An 18,447-nucleotide genomic window follows, 5' to 3' on the forward strand; every position below is an offset into this window, starting at 1 on the left:
TGGGTACACCCACATCTCGAATGCCTCTAGCTTTTTCATTAATGTTTCCATTATTGTCCAGGCCTCTGCGCCATATAGCAAGACCGGAAATAATAACGTTTTAGCAGCCGCATTTTTAGTGGGAGAGAATATTTATCATGCATGTTGTTAAATGTTGCTATGTCCTTTTCAACTCTAGATCTTATTTCGGTTGTTTCGTATTTCGAGTTGACAACTGTTCAAGGTAAAAAATATTTTTGAACTTGGGTATTACACATTTTCATTTCAACCAATCTTTTCACTAAATTATTAATGATTTTAACCTACATTCACATGTAGTTATTTCAAGGTTTACTTTTACTGTATGTATTATTAGAATCCCGTTTTTAGGAATATCCCAGTTTAAGGAATACAAATTTGAGGTCCCGAAACTTTTTCCTTTACTCTTTAAGGGGGTAGGTGCAAAATCTTGGTCCAATGCTATTTAAATTCATTCATTTTTTTCGAATCCTGAGAAAACTAATAAGTATTTTTGAAAAATGTAAATGCAGAAAGAACAATTACATAATTACCAAGGGCCGAAAGTCTCTGGAAAACTTCTATCTATAATGTTTATTTTATTAAGTTAGTTCTTTAAGTTAGTTATTTTAAGTTCTAGCTGCAACAAACCATTTCTTTTTCTGTTTTAAATTGGCTGGAACGGTAATAAATATCTTGTCAGAACTGTTTTTTGATGTATTTACACACCCAGGAACAAAACACCACTTATTTGGCTTTATTTTTAATAATTAAATACGTAAAAAACTGCGCACATTCAAATACACTGAGTAAATAAGTATACAAAACTAGTCGTCGATCAAAGACGTTACGACTGCTGACGTCACAGACCGTAGACTCGCTGCAGGGTACCGTTTTTCTAGCCTCCAAGAAAATCAACAATATGAACTCATTTATCTTAAAAAATATACATTTTTAAACAGTTTTATGATTGTTACGTTATTATATACCTTGTAATCTATTGAATTTAACTATATTTAAAAATTAGTGAACATCCCTATTGCTTCGTTTGAGCGAGTCTACCACTTTCTGAAAAATTTCAGAGTGCAGGTTGGACGCGTTTCAGCACACCCCACGGCTAAAGCCTTAGGCCCGGCGCAAATTGAACCTAAGCCAGACACAACCTTCGCCGGCGAGACGGGTGACCCGTGCATTTATTTTTCTAGCGTGTCGCATATTGAACACAACCCAACCCAACCGTTGGCTATCGACGAGGCGAATAGAGACGGGCAAAATCAGTGCGGACATGTAACGGTTACTTTTGATACCGGTTCTCAGTGGTACTGAGTACAAATACTGATTACAAAATACTGATGTATCTGATCCTTGTACTGAATTGAGTAGGCAACTTAAAATCGGTATTTCCGTACTTGTAACTAGTAACGTTTTAAAAATATCTTACACGTCCCTAGTAGTCGTAGCGGTATGACTTTCGAAAACATCGAATTTGATCATAAGCGGCTGCATAAAAAGATATCTTACACTGATTATTTCATTCATAGGAGATTCTGACCAATAGAAAGCTACAGAAATCTAAATTAGACTGATAATTTTTGATAATTTCCCGTCGTCAAGTATATTAGGTCAGATGCCCTTCGTTGCTACGAAAAAATACATTCAGTGACATTAATGACAATTAATGTTTTAAAAATTATAAAAGTGATGACTTTCAACCAGCAAATATTTATAACAACTGTGTGTTTAATTGTAATAATTTGTACTGACATAAATAAATTACAATAAAATTTTGGTTTTGAACAGTTTTATTTATGAAATAATCGCAACTTTCACTCGATCTCTAAAATTAATATAGAATTTTTGCCCTCATGGCACTTTGACATAATTCCACTCGCCTTCGGCTCGTGAAATTAAAACTGTCAAAGTGTCACTCGGGAAAAATTCAATAATTTAAGAGCGCTTGTGCAATTACTACTGAGTATTTTATTTCTGCACATAATACCTACATATTTAAAATAATATCTCCCCTATTTCTCGGTCATAACTCATATTCCTCAATTTACTGCTCGGATCACAATCATTTACAATTACTGCAGGATCGCAATCATTTACAATTACTGCAGGTCATAATAATTCATAATCCCTCCGCTACTGATCGGTCGTAAAAAATAACACTATTGGGACCGTGCAAGTTCGGCAAAGCGACCCCTATTTCTACGCTCTATACTAAAATTCGCACTTTTAATTATATTGGCCAATTATATTAGTCCTGGTTACTGGATAATTGTCAAGGCCATAGTCCAAAAAAATAATAAGAAGAAAAAATAAGATTCAGGTTATGTTATGAAAACGTCAACAATTGTATGTAGTAAATAAAATTAGTTATTAAAATGCAGTACTGCAAGCAAAATAAAATTAATTAAATTTACCTTTATATAATAATTGCATATCATATCAATATTGTGGAGCAATATATAATTTTTCTGCTTCATTGACAGAAGGTATGAAATATACGTCAATTTGACAATTTCAATTGACAATATGAATTATTTAAGATAGTTGCAATATTTCTCCGCGACTCGCGCAGGGTCGTTTCTCGTTTCCCCTTCCAAGTACTTGCACACCGCGAATAGTATTTTTAGTACAAAAGCGATATTACGTAGGTCACAATTTTTGACGTAAAGGCACTGTCAAAACATTAGATTGTGACTTTTCATCATGGCCACGTTAATGTCATTACTTGATAGTTTTCTTTGTTTTTGTTTACTGTACAAATAATATCTCTAGTTCTTTATTCTAATTAATGATGTCAATCGGATTTCATCAATTGCGGAAATATATTATTCATATCCCAAAATAGTTGTTAATGTTACCGAAAATACATAATGATATTCCATAACATCAACTCTAGAATTGAATTTCTCTAGAGCACAGCTAAAATACCACACCAACACGGAACTGCCCGATCTTGTATAAGCGTCCACATGGTATTTTAATAAGAAAAACGTAATCGCGATTGCATTGAGAATTTTAGAAATATATTAATTAAATAACCAAAAATATTTATTATTATCAATAATATAAATTTTATAAACCAATTATTTAAGTTTAATATCCCAAAAAATAATAATTTTAAGTGTATATAATCAATAAAAGAGATCATTTAATAATATATTTTAAGGCTAAAAATGACAGATGGATGTTCCGAGTAGTATTTAATACGAACTAAATATAAAATATGCGAATAAAAAGTATTTTTATTTCAATAACTATATTTAGATCTAGTATTTTTTATGTTAAGTTAATAATATAAATAAAAATAACAATGTACCTGTGAACACATAGTTAAATTGTCTATTTTATTGATTATACATTATGATAATATTGTTGTTAATTAATATATCTCGGCAAGTATAGAAATCCAACTGACATCAATAATTAAAATATAGAATTATGGATATTATTTGTTCAATAAACAATAACAGAGAAAAATATATCTGACAAATAATGATGCCTAGCTTCTCACTGTACAATAAACATGGCAATAATGAAAAGTCACATTCTAATGTTTTGACAGTTCTCTTACGTCAAAAATTTTGACCTACGTAATATCGCTTTTGTAGTAAAAATACTATATCTGCATATTTCGTTTTTAATTTTTAAGCATAAAAAATGTAATATGTAATAAACAAAAATGTAATATGCCGACAAGTTGAATTTGAGGGTGATACGATATTTTTATCGATCACGGTTTTAAGTAACATGAATAATTTTTCACCCTATTTTTCTAATATGTAATGTGTTTTGGTAAAGGCATAACTTTGATTATTAATTTCGTATCGCCGCTTATTTGGTCTACCAAAAGTTATCAGAATTTAATGACAAAGACAACGCAGTTTTCACTCGGGGTGTTGACTATTCTAATATTTTCATTTATCATAATAAATTGTACTTAGTTACCATCCGTATTAATTTCAGATAAGTCCATCTCGCAAACAAAAACAAATAAAAATAAACATCTGGCGGTGAGTCACGCGTCCCACGGCCCAAGAAAACTGTACGCCGATGACAAACGTTCCCAAGCGAGACTTGCGAACGAATGCACTGATAGTAGGATGCGCAAACTATCTACGCAGTTAGCCGGTGCAGGTTGTGTCTCGCTTAGGTTCAATTTGCGCTGATCCTTAACCTGTAGTTCTAGCCTGGTTAGGTTTTGTGACTGCAAAATTATAATTTTTAAAAGATGAAGTTTTCGATCCTAATAGCATTATTAATAATATTTAGAAAATATTAAAATATTACTAAAAGATTTTTAAATCGAAAACTTATTGGTCCACTTGGAGGTAACACCTCCAAGGCTTCTAAAATTTGCAAGCCAAATGCATAATTGCCAGATGACGCTAGTCACCTGATATTTTCACTTCAGTTGCAATGGGTGGGAGAACCTCTCAGTACGGATCAATTGGGATATGGAGAACAAGCCTACGTTCTTTCCGATGAGGCTCCAATAAGAGCCGAAAATCGCGATTCAAGGGACTGGACTGCGCTCCGTATTCTAATTGAAAAGTGGGATTGTGTTGCCTTCGCATTGCAACTGAATTAAAAATAAAAATTTTATTTTATTTTTATAATTTTTAATTTTAATCAAAAGATTATGCGTTAGAATAAAATAAATTATTTTTGTCGGACAAAAAAGACGGCACGATCGTGGAGTCCGACACTCGCAAGATGTCACTCTAGCACCGTACAGTTTTGTTATTACAAATCTCTTAATTTTCGATTGAAAGTATTGATAATTATTAATTACTAAAGATTGTCGATCTCTTGTCCGACAAATTTACAGCCTCGTTTTTTTAGTCGGAACGTAAATATGTTAATTGTGGCAGGTTATGTTTTGCGATTACAAAATTTCGGACTTCGGACACGAATAACAAGTGGTAGATTGAAGGGTCCTTTATCCAAATACAGCACTGTCCGACAATAATTGTGTATCAGATAGTCAGTCGGACAAATTAATTTCAAAATTTTTAATACTGTAACCGACACACTACTGGACACATTGAGCTACTACAACCCTGGACCCTTCACTTGTTGCACTGTCTACTTTTATGTCTACTAGGGACGTCTAGAACGTCAGAAAATGGGACATCTTGGATTTTAAAGCACCCTATGTAACGCACAGCTGACACAGCTGAATGTGGCTGCATTTTTATGTTTGTGCATCACAGTGTTGCCATGCTGTTTTCTATATATTTCTTTCATAATTTCAATCAATGTTAAATATACCTACAAGAATAATAGAATAATAACATTTACTTCTCCGTCATTATACTAGGTATAATGATAAATGAGGTGTCAAATTAAAGCTTATAATCCAAGGATAGTACTAAAGGTAAGAAATTAGACCTAGGTTGTCTGTCCGTCTGTCTGTCTGACCGCGAATATAACTCCTCCGTTACTATACCAGGTAGAATGACAAATGAGGTGTCAAATGAAAGCTTATAATCCAAGGATGGTACTGAAGGTGAGAAATTTGACATAGGTTGTCTGTCCGCCTGTCCGTCCGACCGCGAATATAACTCCTCCGTTACTATACCAGGTAGAATGACAAATGAGGTGTCAAATGAAAGCTTATAATACAAGGATGGTACTAAAGGTGAGAAATTTGACATAGGCTGTCTGTCCACCTGTCCGTCCAACCACGAATATAACTCATCCGTCACTATAGCAGGTAGAATGACAAATGAGGTGTCAACTGAAAGCTTATAATACAAGGATCGTACTAAAGGTGAGAAATTTGACATAGGCTGTCTGTCCGTCTGTCCGTCCGACCGCGAGTATAACTCATCCGTCACTATACCAGGTAGAATGACAAATGAGGTGTCAACTGAAAGTTTATAATCCAAGGATAGTAGTAAAGGTGAGCAATTAGACCTAGGTTGTCTGTCCGTCTGTCTGTCTGTCCGCGAATATAACTCCTCCGTCACTATACCAGGTCGGACGGACAGGCGGACAGACAGCCTATGTCAAACTTCTCATCTTTAGTACCATCCTTGGATTATAAGCTTTCATTTGACAGCTCATTTGTCATTCTACCTGGTACAGTGACGAAGGAATCATATACGCGGTCGGACAGACAGACGGACAGACAGCCTAGGTTAAATTTCTTACCTTTAGTACCATCCTTGGATAATCTTTCATTTGACACCTCATTTGTCATTCTACCTGGTATAATGACGAAGGAGTTGAGTTTGCAAACAGAAAGACAAGACGGACGGACAGACGGACGTGGACAATTCAATGTTTTCACATTTTTTCAAAATTGGTGAAAACAACAACATAATAAACTTGACTTAATTGGTGTTTCAAAATTACTTACTTTTAACACATTAGGTACACAATATTACAAGGTTTCTAGCAAGATAAACGTCACAATGATTTAAAATAATCAAGTAAAAACCTATATATATACATAACATATTAGAACATACCTAAAATACACAAAAATGATACATTTCGCACACAAATATAATATCACAAAAAATTGTAACGTGATAGTATGAAAAAATAGAGGATACGGCAACGGTGTTACATGTGACGGTCGGCCTGGGTCGGATTCAATGCCAATATCTACACAGATATATTAGGGTGCTTTAAAATCCAAGATGTCCAGAAAATGTAGGTATAGAAAGTGAATGTAAACATACACTAATGCATGTGGGTTGGTGTGTATTTGAATAGGGTCGTATACGTTTTGATGCGTATGCGTTTTGGATGTATGGGAGTTGGGTGCGGCTCCGATTTTCCCATGACTCAGGTCAAAGTCCACGTCGGGAAAACGTTTCAATCGGGAAACAGGACCGGCTGGCATTTGTTTAGAACTATGACAGGCGCCACTCCCTTTGGCAGTGTTTGTTTGAGTGAAGGAGGAGAATGTAGGAAAATAAAAAATGTGCGGTTCAATTAGATTTGAAATGTTATTCAACTAAAGCTTTGGCAATGGTAGTTGTTTATTTGAAATCACATGTTTGTGTTTTGAAAAGCAATACGAAATAACTTTGTTTTGCTACAACGGCTTTGGTATTGGAGTAAATGGCATTGCGAATATATCAAGAACACAATTTATTTCTAATTATTTCTGCTAAAAATCGGGGATATAATGTGTGGTCCGTCGACCAACGATACTTCCAGGTAAAGAACTCAGAGAAAAATCATAAAATTCGTAAAATCTTTTAAGGGGGGTATGGTTTGGAATCAACATATCAAGCACATTTTTGTGAATTTTTTTCAAAGCTATAGTACAATTATTTTATTTTTAAATTAAATAAGCATATTAAGTACAATTCAAAGCATATTTAGAAAAAAATGCAATCCAAAATATTGAAAAGTAAGCCATTGGTGACAAATTTTGACAGGGAGCTCACAAAAAATGGATTTTGCGGTGGACATCAGAACTCGTCACTATATCATACGAAACAAAAAATTCAATAAGATTTAATTAGCTTAATGAGTTTCACGAGGTCATAACGTCGAGTTTTTTTATTTTTAATGATTTTTGCATTTTTGGTATCACTCAGAAATCAAAAAGTTGAAATTTTTGGTAAAAAATTTGTGAAAATCAACAGATTTATTATTGTTGAACAAAAAATAAGCAAAAAAAAAAGGAAAATCGACGTTGTTACCTCATGAAATGTCTCAAAAAAATCTGTGCAAAATATCAGGTAGATCGACCGAGTAGTGTTTCAGTTACAATGTCCACCGCATTTGAAAAAGCAGGTTTGAGAAAAATGCGTTTAAAGTTTTGACAACTGCATCTTCATCTTCTTATTTGTCTGCCAAATCGTAAAGTGATGCACATTGGAATATGTTTTTTGAATCGAGGAGTAATCTACAAAAGAGAAGGCGAACAGTTGTTTAACGTTTCTCACTGCGCCCAAGCGTGCTGGCGCGAAGTCGCGGCATAGCGAGTCGAAGGTAGAGATATTCAACACGCTGTATCTCTGGTAATTTTACTCCGATTATTTTGAAATTTTCAGAGAGTACTCTTGAAAGTATGCACTTTTATTTGAAATAATAAAATAATATTAAATATTTCAAACCATACCCCCCCCCCCTTAAGAAAGATTTTAAAGTTTACGAATGATAATGAAAGTCAGTGGCATTCTTGTGAATGTCAACAGTTTTGAGAAACAAAAGTTATGAGTAGAATACTAGATACCAACTTGGGCTACGTCAGCAACAATAATAGAAGACTTAGAGAAAAAAGGACTGTGTTGTATTCTTCTTATTCAAGTTCAATCTTCTATCGAAGGTTGTAAATCATCATGGCTATGTGGACCCTGTTCACTGCCGCTCGAAAAAATATCTTATAATAGAAAAGAAACCATTGTTCTAGAAATATCTAAAAAAAATTTAACGTTCATACAAATCATGTGCAAAAAATGAACGTCATCAACTGTTTGATGTAACACCTGGCTAATTACATAGGATGCGAAGTGGCTGGGAGTTTCCAAGCGAGAATTGACAAACTCAACAGACAAATACTAACAATGACAGATAATGACACACGAGGAAACTAATAAAGAAACGTGGATCCTACTAGGGATTTGAGAAAGTCTGTAGGGTATGCAGGGTTTAAAAATGTTTAGGGCTAAGCAGGAGTAGGGGTTCTCTGAAATAAGAGAAATTATATCAGTTATTGATTTGTGTGTACATAATATACAGTGTAACCCCGATAAGTCGGCGTCCGATTACCCGAAAGTTCGGCTAACCCGGACCGATTTTCATCAGACAAAACAAATATGTTTTCACTTTGACTGAGTTTTTTACCAAAAAATAAACAATATTGTATACAACTGTACGTAATTTAGATGTATTGTGCATACGTATTTCAGGTTTTTGCAATTATAATGTGTATTTTTGTTTATTATTTATATGTACCTATTTTATTAAGTTTTACCATATTCTCCGGCTAATCCGGATTATTCCGACTTCTCAAGTCTGTTTACAGTAAGTCGGTTTACAATAGTAATTATGTATATTTACATTACAGATACTTAAGCGGTTATTAAAGAAACACAGTAATATATGAATTAAATTTTGTTAAAAAATTGTGCAGTCTTGTACTTCAATAGCGAAATATGGAATAAATAGATAAAAAGGTAAAAAAATAGTCATGAAACAAGATAATCCAATGGATAGGAGAATGGACAATAAAAATCAATGAAGGTAAATCAGTTCACGCTGTAGTCTTAGTAATGTATAGTTAATATAGTTTGATACTAATATCGAGGATAAACTAAATTAAGGTCACATATTAGTCCAAGCAATGAAGCTTAGAATAGGACAAAACCTCGCAATTTTTACAGAATGGATCGATTTGCTTGAAAATTTGAGGATAAGTAGTGGATAGTCCAGGGATCAAAATCTATATAAGGCCGAAAGGCGCTTTTACCATGGGGGTAGTTGCCACTCCATCTCGGGGGTGGAAATTTTTTATTTTATTTTGACAGCAAAAGTTAGCAAAAACATTCATTCTAAGCAAAAAACGTTCCACACATTTTTTTAATAAAATCAATAGTTTTCGATTTATTCGGTATCGAAAGTATTAGTTTTATATCGAAAAAATCAATGTTGTTAATAAGCTTTCGGCTAATAACTCCAAAAGTTTTCGTTTTATCAAAAACAACTTCACTTGACGGGAAAACTATGCATTTTTCGAGGGTAACTTGTTCAAACTAATTTAAAGCATTTTAAATATATCTCCAGAAATAAAAACAAAGTCTCTAGCTCAAAAATTAAGTGACGTATATTGAAAAAAAATATTAGTCCCTACATTTTTCAGCGAAAAAGTGATCCGAAGCAACCTCCTAATCACCACCTTAATTAAAATTAGTCATTAACCTTATTTGGTCTCCTTTATTTGTATATTATTAATCTAGAATCTAGAATCTAGAAGTTTGACCGGCTTAAAATGATTATTTTAAAAAAAATAGAGTTCTAAGCGAATAACGAATTTTTGTAGTTTGGAAAAAAATGGCCTTTTCTTCAGAGTAGAAAGATTAGCATCAGAGATACGAAAAAATGTTTTAGTATGATTTTAGCTTATTTAATTTCCAAGAAACTGGTTTTCAAAAATTTTTATCACGGCAAAAATTAAGTGAGCTATTGATAATTAAAACTTGTAATAACATGCAAAAACCAACTTTACCAACCCCTTCAAAGTCACCTCTTTTTGCGACTGAGGATTTTAAAAAGATTTGATATTAATAAGCTTATTATAGACCTTATAAAAAATACAAAATTCTTTTTCAACCAACTTTCTAAGATAAAAAATAGAAATGTTACGGCTAAAACATCAATATATTTTTTTGAAAAAAAAAAGGAGAAATCCAATTGAAAGCATAATAATGTAAGTTAGCGGTGTTCTTAGTCATTGGCCTTATCCATTCTTCTTTATTTATGTACTGTTAATAGATTCTAAGTTTGACTGGCTTAGAAAGATTAGTTTTTAAAAAACTGGAGTTAAAAGCGAATAACGAATTTTTGTAGTTTGGTAAAAATGTGAATTTCTTCAGAATCGAAAGATTAGAATCAGAGATGCGAAAAAATGTTTAAATATGAAATTGTAGGTGATTTAATTCCCAAGAACTTGGTTTGAATAAATTTTGTCTACAACAAAAACTGAGTGAACCGTAAATTAGTATATTATTGAAAAACACTTATTTTTTCGATATAAAACTAACACTTTTTATGGCGAATAAATCGAACACTATTCATTTCATAAAAAAAATGTATGGAACATTTTACTTATTCTCAAATTTTCAAGCAAATCGATCCATTCTGTAAAAATTGCGAGGTGAAAAGCTTCGGTTCCTGGACTCTATTTGCCATGTCGAAATAGTATCAAGAGTTTTTTCTGGATTTTATTATCATTTACTACAGGATCACTAATTGAAGAATTTTACTGTCATCATCATTGCATGTGGTTGTCTTTTTAAAGACAAATCACATGCTATGATTTTTCTGACGGAAATTCTTTACAATGAACTTTCAACAAAGTCGTGTAAGGAATTCAACTCAAAAATATAGACAATATCATTTTAAAGTCATCTACTTTAAAATGTATAATAAAATATAGGTTTGAATTGTTAATATAAAATTAAATTATTACAAGAATTTTTTATTACCAAGTAGCAAAACTAATTTTTTTAATTTATCTTTTGAGAACGATTTCCGAAGTGGAAATCGAAATGTCAAAACTTATTTTAGAGTAAAATTGTAGCCTATTCCCCGTAAAAAATAGTAAATTCATGAGTTTTTATTTTTCTTACGTATCTAACTTTTAATTTGTCTTCCGTAAAAATAGTAAATTTATGAGTTTTAATTTTCCTTCCTGTTATTACTTATTCTAGTATCAGCTTCAACAATATCGTTGATAAATTCTGTCCCTGATGTTATCTCTGTTATGTGGGGTTTTTGTTTTGATATGTATTCATATGTACTTATAGTCATTCTTACGTTGTTAATAACCTTGCTAATCAGTCACAAATTTTTCATGAATGTGTAGAGTTGCTGTCTATTTACCCTGTCACAAGCCTGTTTAAAATCTATGAAATAGTTGTTTATAACAGGTAGCCTTTTGCCATGTATAAATATAAGGATATAAAACATAGACCATGAAAGTTGAGTGGCTTACAAGTTAGAAGCATTCCAGATGCGGTGCCTATTATCTTTGAATGCATAAAATACAATATCAAATCATCATCATCCAAGAAGGAGGTACAGCGCTTCCTTATTTGATGAGCTCTACGGTGATGAACTCGAGTCCCGAGGACTTATTATTTGTGAGCTGTACGTCTCTCAGGTTTAATATTAAAGTTGAAGGTTCTACGTGGGTATCATTTCTTGATCTTTAAGGTAACGTATCATTTTCCTCTTTGGTACCAAGTAGTCGTTTGAAGTGCTCAACCCATCTGCTTACTGCGTCACTGATACTATGTCCATTTCTGTCTCTATCGTGGTTTCAATGCTTTTCTTGTGTTATTTAGAATGTTTTAGAACATTCTAGTTTTATTTTGCTCCTGTAGCAATTCAAGCTGTTGAATAATCCGTTTTTTCAAGGTCCGATTTTTTCTTAGATGCGCGCGATCCTCCTTCAGGAGTTATTTTTGCTCCTCATCCGGTGTTCTTGGTTTTTGCATAAGTTTATAAGCATCCTTTTTATTTTTAGTAATATCTTTATGTTCATCATCGAACCAACCATTTCGTGGAGTCGGCCTTTCTGGTCTTAGGACGTCATAGTAGGCCACCAACACCTAAATTTGGATACGGTACCGAAAAAAAAAGAAGTATAATATACTACACTACTGTTGTCTCTAATTTTTGACTGTATTATTAAAAGAATTTATATCAAACAGCACGTGTAGCATCCATCTTTGTTGTCGTTCCTTTGATCGCATAAAATATTAACCACATCTACTATTGATCTTTTCACTCTGTAGCCTATCTGCACAAAACTTTAATTTATGTGTTTTCCTCTAAACCATTTTTATTGGTGGATTATAATTTTCCTGCTACATCTAAAATCGAACGGAGACTTCCTGAATTTTAGTAGTAATGTTAGCTTCTTTTTTTTTAATAATAAGTATATAAAATTCTGCTATTCGCTATAGTTAATTTATTACTTTAAATGTAATAGTAATAAATGTAATAGATATAATATAGGTATAATAGTAATAATAAAGTAGTGGTTGCTTCCTGACTATAACCTTAATCACCTTCGGTAGCGTATCATCTTGGCAGAATACGTTGTACGTTACTTTTAATAATTACTGATCATATCGTTCAATTCGCAGAGTTAAAAGGATGTGCAATTTATAGTCTGAAGGGCAAAATGGACGTCATTACGACCAGTTCCAGCCTTACACCGGCCCTGACCATAACCTCAATTTAAATTTACATGATTATCTCGTTTTCTGCTAAACATGAAGCTATACGTAAAATGATACAGACACAAAAAACATTTTATGTTTCTACTTCAAAAAAATAAAAATAAACAAAAAAGATAAAAAAGAACATTTAGGACAGTGCATCTATTGTTATGTTAGGATAATGCATTATAATATATGGTAGGGGAGCAAAGTATTCTAAATTTGCAGTCACTCGAGCGTTATGGGGACCTATTGGGTTGTGATTATTACCTGTACCTTATTACGTCCTAAAAGTTAAGTAAAATTTTCCATTTTAAGTAAAATTTTCCAATAGTACTTAGCTGATATTTTAGACGAATTTTTTTAATGTAGGGAAGAATATAGCTCATGAAATAAAAATTTAAGTTACCACCTGAAGGTATACCACTAGTGTGATGTTTTCCTGAAGTTTTCTGACATTTTAAAGAAAAATAATGATAACAATTCTGAGCTCCACTATAATAAGAAAGGGAGAAAGAAGAATGAAAACAAATGCCGAAATTAAAGAAAAATTAAAGGGAGAAAATATATTCAGATACATAAAATCTATTCGCTTATAACGAGTAGGACATTATACAGAGACGCCCACACTCAGATATACTACATATATTGAAAAGGATAACTAACTGGACACCACTAGGGCCCAGGTTTAGAGAAAGGTCTAGAAGAAGATGACTGAATGATAATGTACAAGAATATATAAGAAATATGCTTTATTGTCTCTGAAAATTTTGAAACTTTAGGCACAAAGCTTACAGAGAGTAAAAAAAATAACAATAACAAAAAATACAATTTTCTGAAATTAGATAAATCGTCAACATTAAAAAAAAATACAAGTTAATAAAGTAAAGCAAAAACAAAACCAATATGTTGCAAAATTAATATAATAACAATGAATATTATAAACTGATAAATTCAGTACAAGAACAGAAAAAAAAATGAAAAAAATCACGAAAGCAGCCAAGAAACACAGCAAGCTGTAAACTTATCACCCAATAACAGGATTTTGAATGCAATGGCGTTAGCTGTAATCCCCAGGGATTGGAACATTTACTGATGAAACATAAAAATAAACCACGCAATAAATGCAAAAACAAGTTAGAAGTAATAATGAATAAGAAGACTTGATGGGAGTGGCCTCGCATAAGGATAAAAGCAAAGAGAATGATAAATTATTTAACTTGTAAGAAGTGGGAGGAAAAATTATAATACGAAATTAAAATATATTTTGCCTTTAATGATCAGTTGTAGTGTTCTATATCGACTTCCCCTCACTATATGTCTCAGATAATTTTCCGGTGTTTACCAGTCTTTAGCATTTCTCGATCTTTGGTGATCCTCCTTAGTACTTCTTCATTAGTTTTTCTTGCTGTCCAAGATATCTTGAGCATCCGTCTATGAATCCATATTTACAATGCTTCAATTCTGTTTATGGTCGATACTTTTAGTATCCACACTTCGGCAGCATACAAAAGTATAGACTCAATTTAACACTTTAACCATTCTTTCTCTTAGTTCTAAACTGAGATGATTATTGGACAGAAATCACTTCATCTTCATAAAGGTAATTTTAGTAATTGTTATTCTGCGTTTTATTATACGAATATTATTCAATAACATTCGTATAATATACAATAACATTCGTAGTAAGTATCTAGTAGACTACCTAAAATTTCTAAATCCAGTCCCAATTTCCCACCAATCCTGACTCTAACCTCAATACAGGTTTAACAGACTCATTTATTACTCCAGATTGCGTTTTTCTACGAAATAGTCTGAAATTGAATCCGTTTATGTATGAACAAAATATAAATTTATATATTCTGAAAATGTTTAATGGTCTAATTTTGTACACTACTAAAGATGGAGCGCGGATGAGTGACTGAGTATTTTGGAACAGATCGTTAAAGTGACTTCAATAAAAATAAATAATAATTAATCGTACAATATTTTTTGACAAAGCCGAAACAAGGAACACATTATTATAATTATATTACAATAATAAAGAAGATTTATAAGATAGTTGTAAAAGTTTTTCCAGCTTGGAGAAACATTGTACTCCGTAGGGACCACATATGAACAACAGGATGAATATCAAAGAATGTAGAATAGGATTCGAAGTAAAATCAGAATAAGCAAGACTAAAATCGAAAACAAAATAATATACATTGGACACCTTGAAATTACAATTCATAAAGAAGAAGACCACAATCTAAGTGGTCAGATTTTATGAAATCACATAATACAGAATAGAGAACTTATAATGAAAGACGTATAGGCTTACGTCCAAAGATCGATATTTTGCAAATTCTTCCGCAGACTGTACACTGTTTATCTTGACTTCGCTGTACTTATTTTTGTTTCTACATCACTATTTAGTTTTTCATTTATAGTGGATTCCAGGTATTTGAATTTATAAACTCGTTCCAAAGGTTTACATTCACTATCATTTGAGTATTTGTGTTGGTCATGGTCGTCATAAACTTTTTCTGCCTCTTCTTCTTCTTTTATACAAGAAACTTTGCTTGTTCACTGGCGGGTTGTTGCCGCTATGGAATTTCGCTACTATTTTAATAACTCTTGTACCCGCCATTGTACTGATGTTATTGTTCCATTCTTTTTTCTATTTAGTGTCCATTCGTTTATTTTCCGTGCACTATAATTTTTTCTGATCCCGTTACTCCATATTAGGTCTCTTAGGGTGTTTCCGTTAATTCTTCTGAGTATTCCCATTTCTGATATTTCCAGCATTCTCTGTATTTTGACTGTGTCGGGTCTTGTTTCTGATGACGTCATTATCTTATACTAGCCTGGTCATAATCTTTGTTATTTACTATTTTACTTGGGAAATACGTCATAATTTAAGTTGGAAATGAAATTTATTTGACCTTTCGACTTCCACTTCGGAAATAGTTAACAAAATACTGGTCGAACTGTCAAATAAATTTTATTTCCAACTTAAGTTACTAATAGTAAGGGTCCTGATTGGACAGGATGTCTTTGAACTGCTTTAATACCGACTCAAAGATAAGACAATACTTAAAATCTCCAATTTTTATTCATGAATGACTCAAAGAGTCGCATCCCATAGAAGGAATATATTCAGTGCTAACACAACAAGTGTAAATAACAAATAATCTCAAACTACAAGAAGCTATAAGTAAGCGACTGAAGAAGGAAAGATTAAAGAAAGCAATTAAAAACAGGTTTAAGGAATCGAGATAGCAATAACTAAAGGCTGAGAACACAAGAGCTTAAGATAAGGCCGAACCAAATGACAAAGAAAATTGACGAAATAGAGACGAATAGAAAAATACTTAGATATTTCTGTGGCTTGGTACCAGTAGTGACTAAGTCATTTGTTTAACAAAGAAATATATCATACCTACATAGGGATATAATATGTAGATATTTCTTGATTTAAGAAAATGTGAGTTTGATGGTTAGATAGACTTTTTTAGTATTTTGTGTTGGAACTATTGTATTTTTAAAGATGCTGAAGCCAAAATCTCAAAAATGGAACAAAATACCTAGTTACTTTTTCTACCAAGTCACAGATGTATAGAAGTTGGAAAGATTCAACGGCTAAAAAAAAAATAAAAGAATGCAGATTTGTCAAGCGTTGTCTCTAACCAGTTCCAAACATTTGTGAGGATCCGATGCAGAACATCTCTACTTTAGTTCAAACGCGTTGCGAAAAAATCTACGCAATAAAGCTGTTTAAACGGTTTATAAAAACCAAGTTTATTTTGGTATTTCCAAAAAAGCGTGACTCAATTTTTATACCAAAGTTTTTGTTCGTCAACGTACAGAAATATTACACATATGTTGCGAAGCTGTTTTCCAAAATACTTTGTTGAAAAAAGATTTTTGAAAAAAATTATAAAATCTACTTACATTGTGTGGGTGACGATAGCGAAGGCATCTTATTCTCTCTGCCAAAAATGCACTTTTCAAAGACACAGACACTGCTGAAACTTTTTTTTTGATGTTTGAAAGAAAATCACGATCTCAGTCGATACGGATTGAAAATGAGAAGAATTTTATCTAAATTTAAACACTGGAACGAAGTTTTGCGTTAGACCAACTTGCCGCGTGCTTGCCGTTTTTTCTTTTCTTTCAGATTTCAGCGACGGGCTTTTTCAGCGGTGCGGTTCGCGTTGCCAAATGTACGGGATGCCTGGGTGTTTGGAGAATTTCGAGTATTATTACAGGGTGTTGCTACTATTAATTTTTGCATAAAGTATTTTATTAAAAATACATTTGAAGATTAATTTTACAACAATTTATAATAACTAGCCAAGTCTGTTTTATATTAACGTTTTGTCAGCATGGTATTCTTTAAGTGTCGATAATCATCATAGCTATTCGGACCTAATAGACGGCTGCTCTAAAAAGTTTATTTGATATACATCAGTACCATTCTCTCAGGTAGCGCAGCCACGATGTTCTGAGTCTCTCCCTTTTTTAATCTTTCCCTGCATAATCAATTGGAGCAAGTTCCCAGCAAACAGGTTTGAGCCCAGTTACGTGATGATTACGTTAAATTTACGGCAAATTTCAACGAATACGTAACTCGGTGATTTATGACGGGAAAAAAAACGTATTTCAGTGCCAAATCATTCACCTATATATTAGGGCTTCCTTTATACATGTTTGATATTAGAATAATATAAAATCATAATGACGAATATAGTACATGTTTTTTATAATAGGTGTGAATGTCGGTTACATCGCAAAGGTACGTTTATTTCACGTAATAAAAACGAAATAGAAATAACTTCCTTTGGTTAAATTTTGAGAAATATTTTGGAAAACAAAATTTTACAACGGTGTTGGTTAAATAAGTATCGCTTGAATTTTACTCACTGTATTTCGTAGACGTCGAAAAATTAGATGTATTTCACTTAAAAGTAATGTAAATAATACCAATATTTAAACAAAAAGTGTATGATTTCGCTTTTAAAATGATTTAGCATAACTATTTTAATCCAACCTTGATTTGACGGTATTTTTGCTATTTTTTTCTTTAAAAATATCACAGGAGCTAAAATTATGTTGAGTCTAATTTTCACATCGCGCGCGGTGATGACGTACTACCAAGCCTTTCTCCTCCTTTAAATAATATCACGTGACCACGGTACATGATTAACATAGTTGGTTCGAAAACTAAATTAATCATTTTATCGAATAATAGATACGTTTCGACAGGATTATTTTTTATATTATTCTGGAATTGAAATAGATTTTTAGTAAGACCAATTAGTTAATAGTAGAAGAAATTTAAAAACAAAAAGAAAATACGTAATACTAATTTCAAGTAAGTAGAATAGTTTAACTGTAATTTAAAAATAATCGATGTTTAAAATCGATGATCATAACCTCTAATATCAGCTTCTCACATTTCTCACAACAAAAAGTGAAACGTGAAGAGGTTTATTTCCTTTGTTTTATTTTAGGCGTGTTTATTTATAATATTTTT

At 32.3% G+C, this 18,447-nt stretch overlaps 1 protein-coding gene across 1 annotated transcript in view; it reads right to left on the reverse strand.

Moving 5' to 3' along the window:
• LOC126879218 (uncharacterized) overlaps positions 1-17,136 on the reverse strand; it is a 40,426-nt gene extending 23,290 nt beyond the window's left edge. Inside the window, exon 1 of the mRNA XM_050642271.1 lies at positions 16,863-17,136. Within this exon, the coding sequence (XP_050498228.1) occupies positions 16,863-16,890 (28 nt within the window). The 5' untranslated portion in view covers positions 16,891-17,136. The remainder of the gene's footprint in view (positions 1-16,862) is intronic.
• Between the last annotated feature and the right edge of the window lie 1,311 nt (positions 17,137-18,447).

The sequence above is a fragment of the Diabrotica virgifera genome, chromosome 1, assembly GCF_917563875.1.
Source record: "Diabrotica virgifera virgifera chromosome 1, PGI_DIABVI_V3a".
NCBI lineage: Eukaryota > Metazoa > Arthropoda > Insecta > Coleoptera > Chrysomelidae > Diabrotica > Diabrotica virgifera.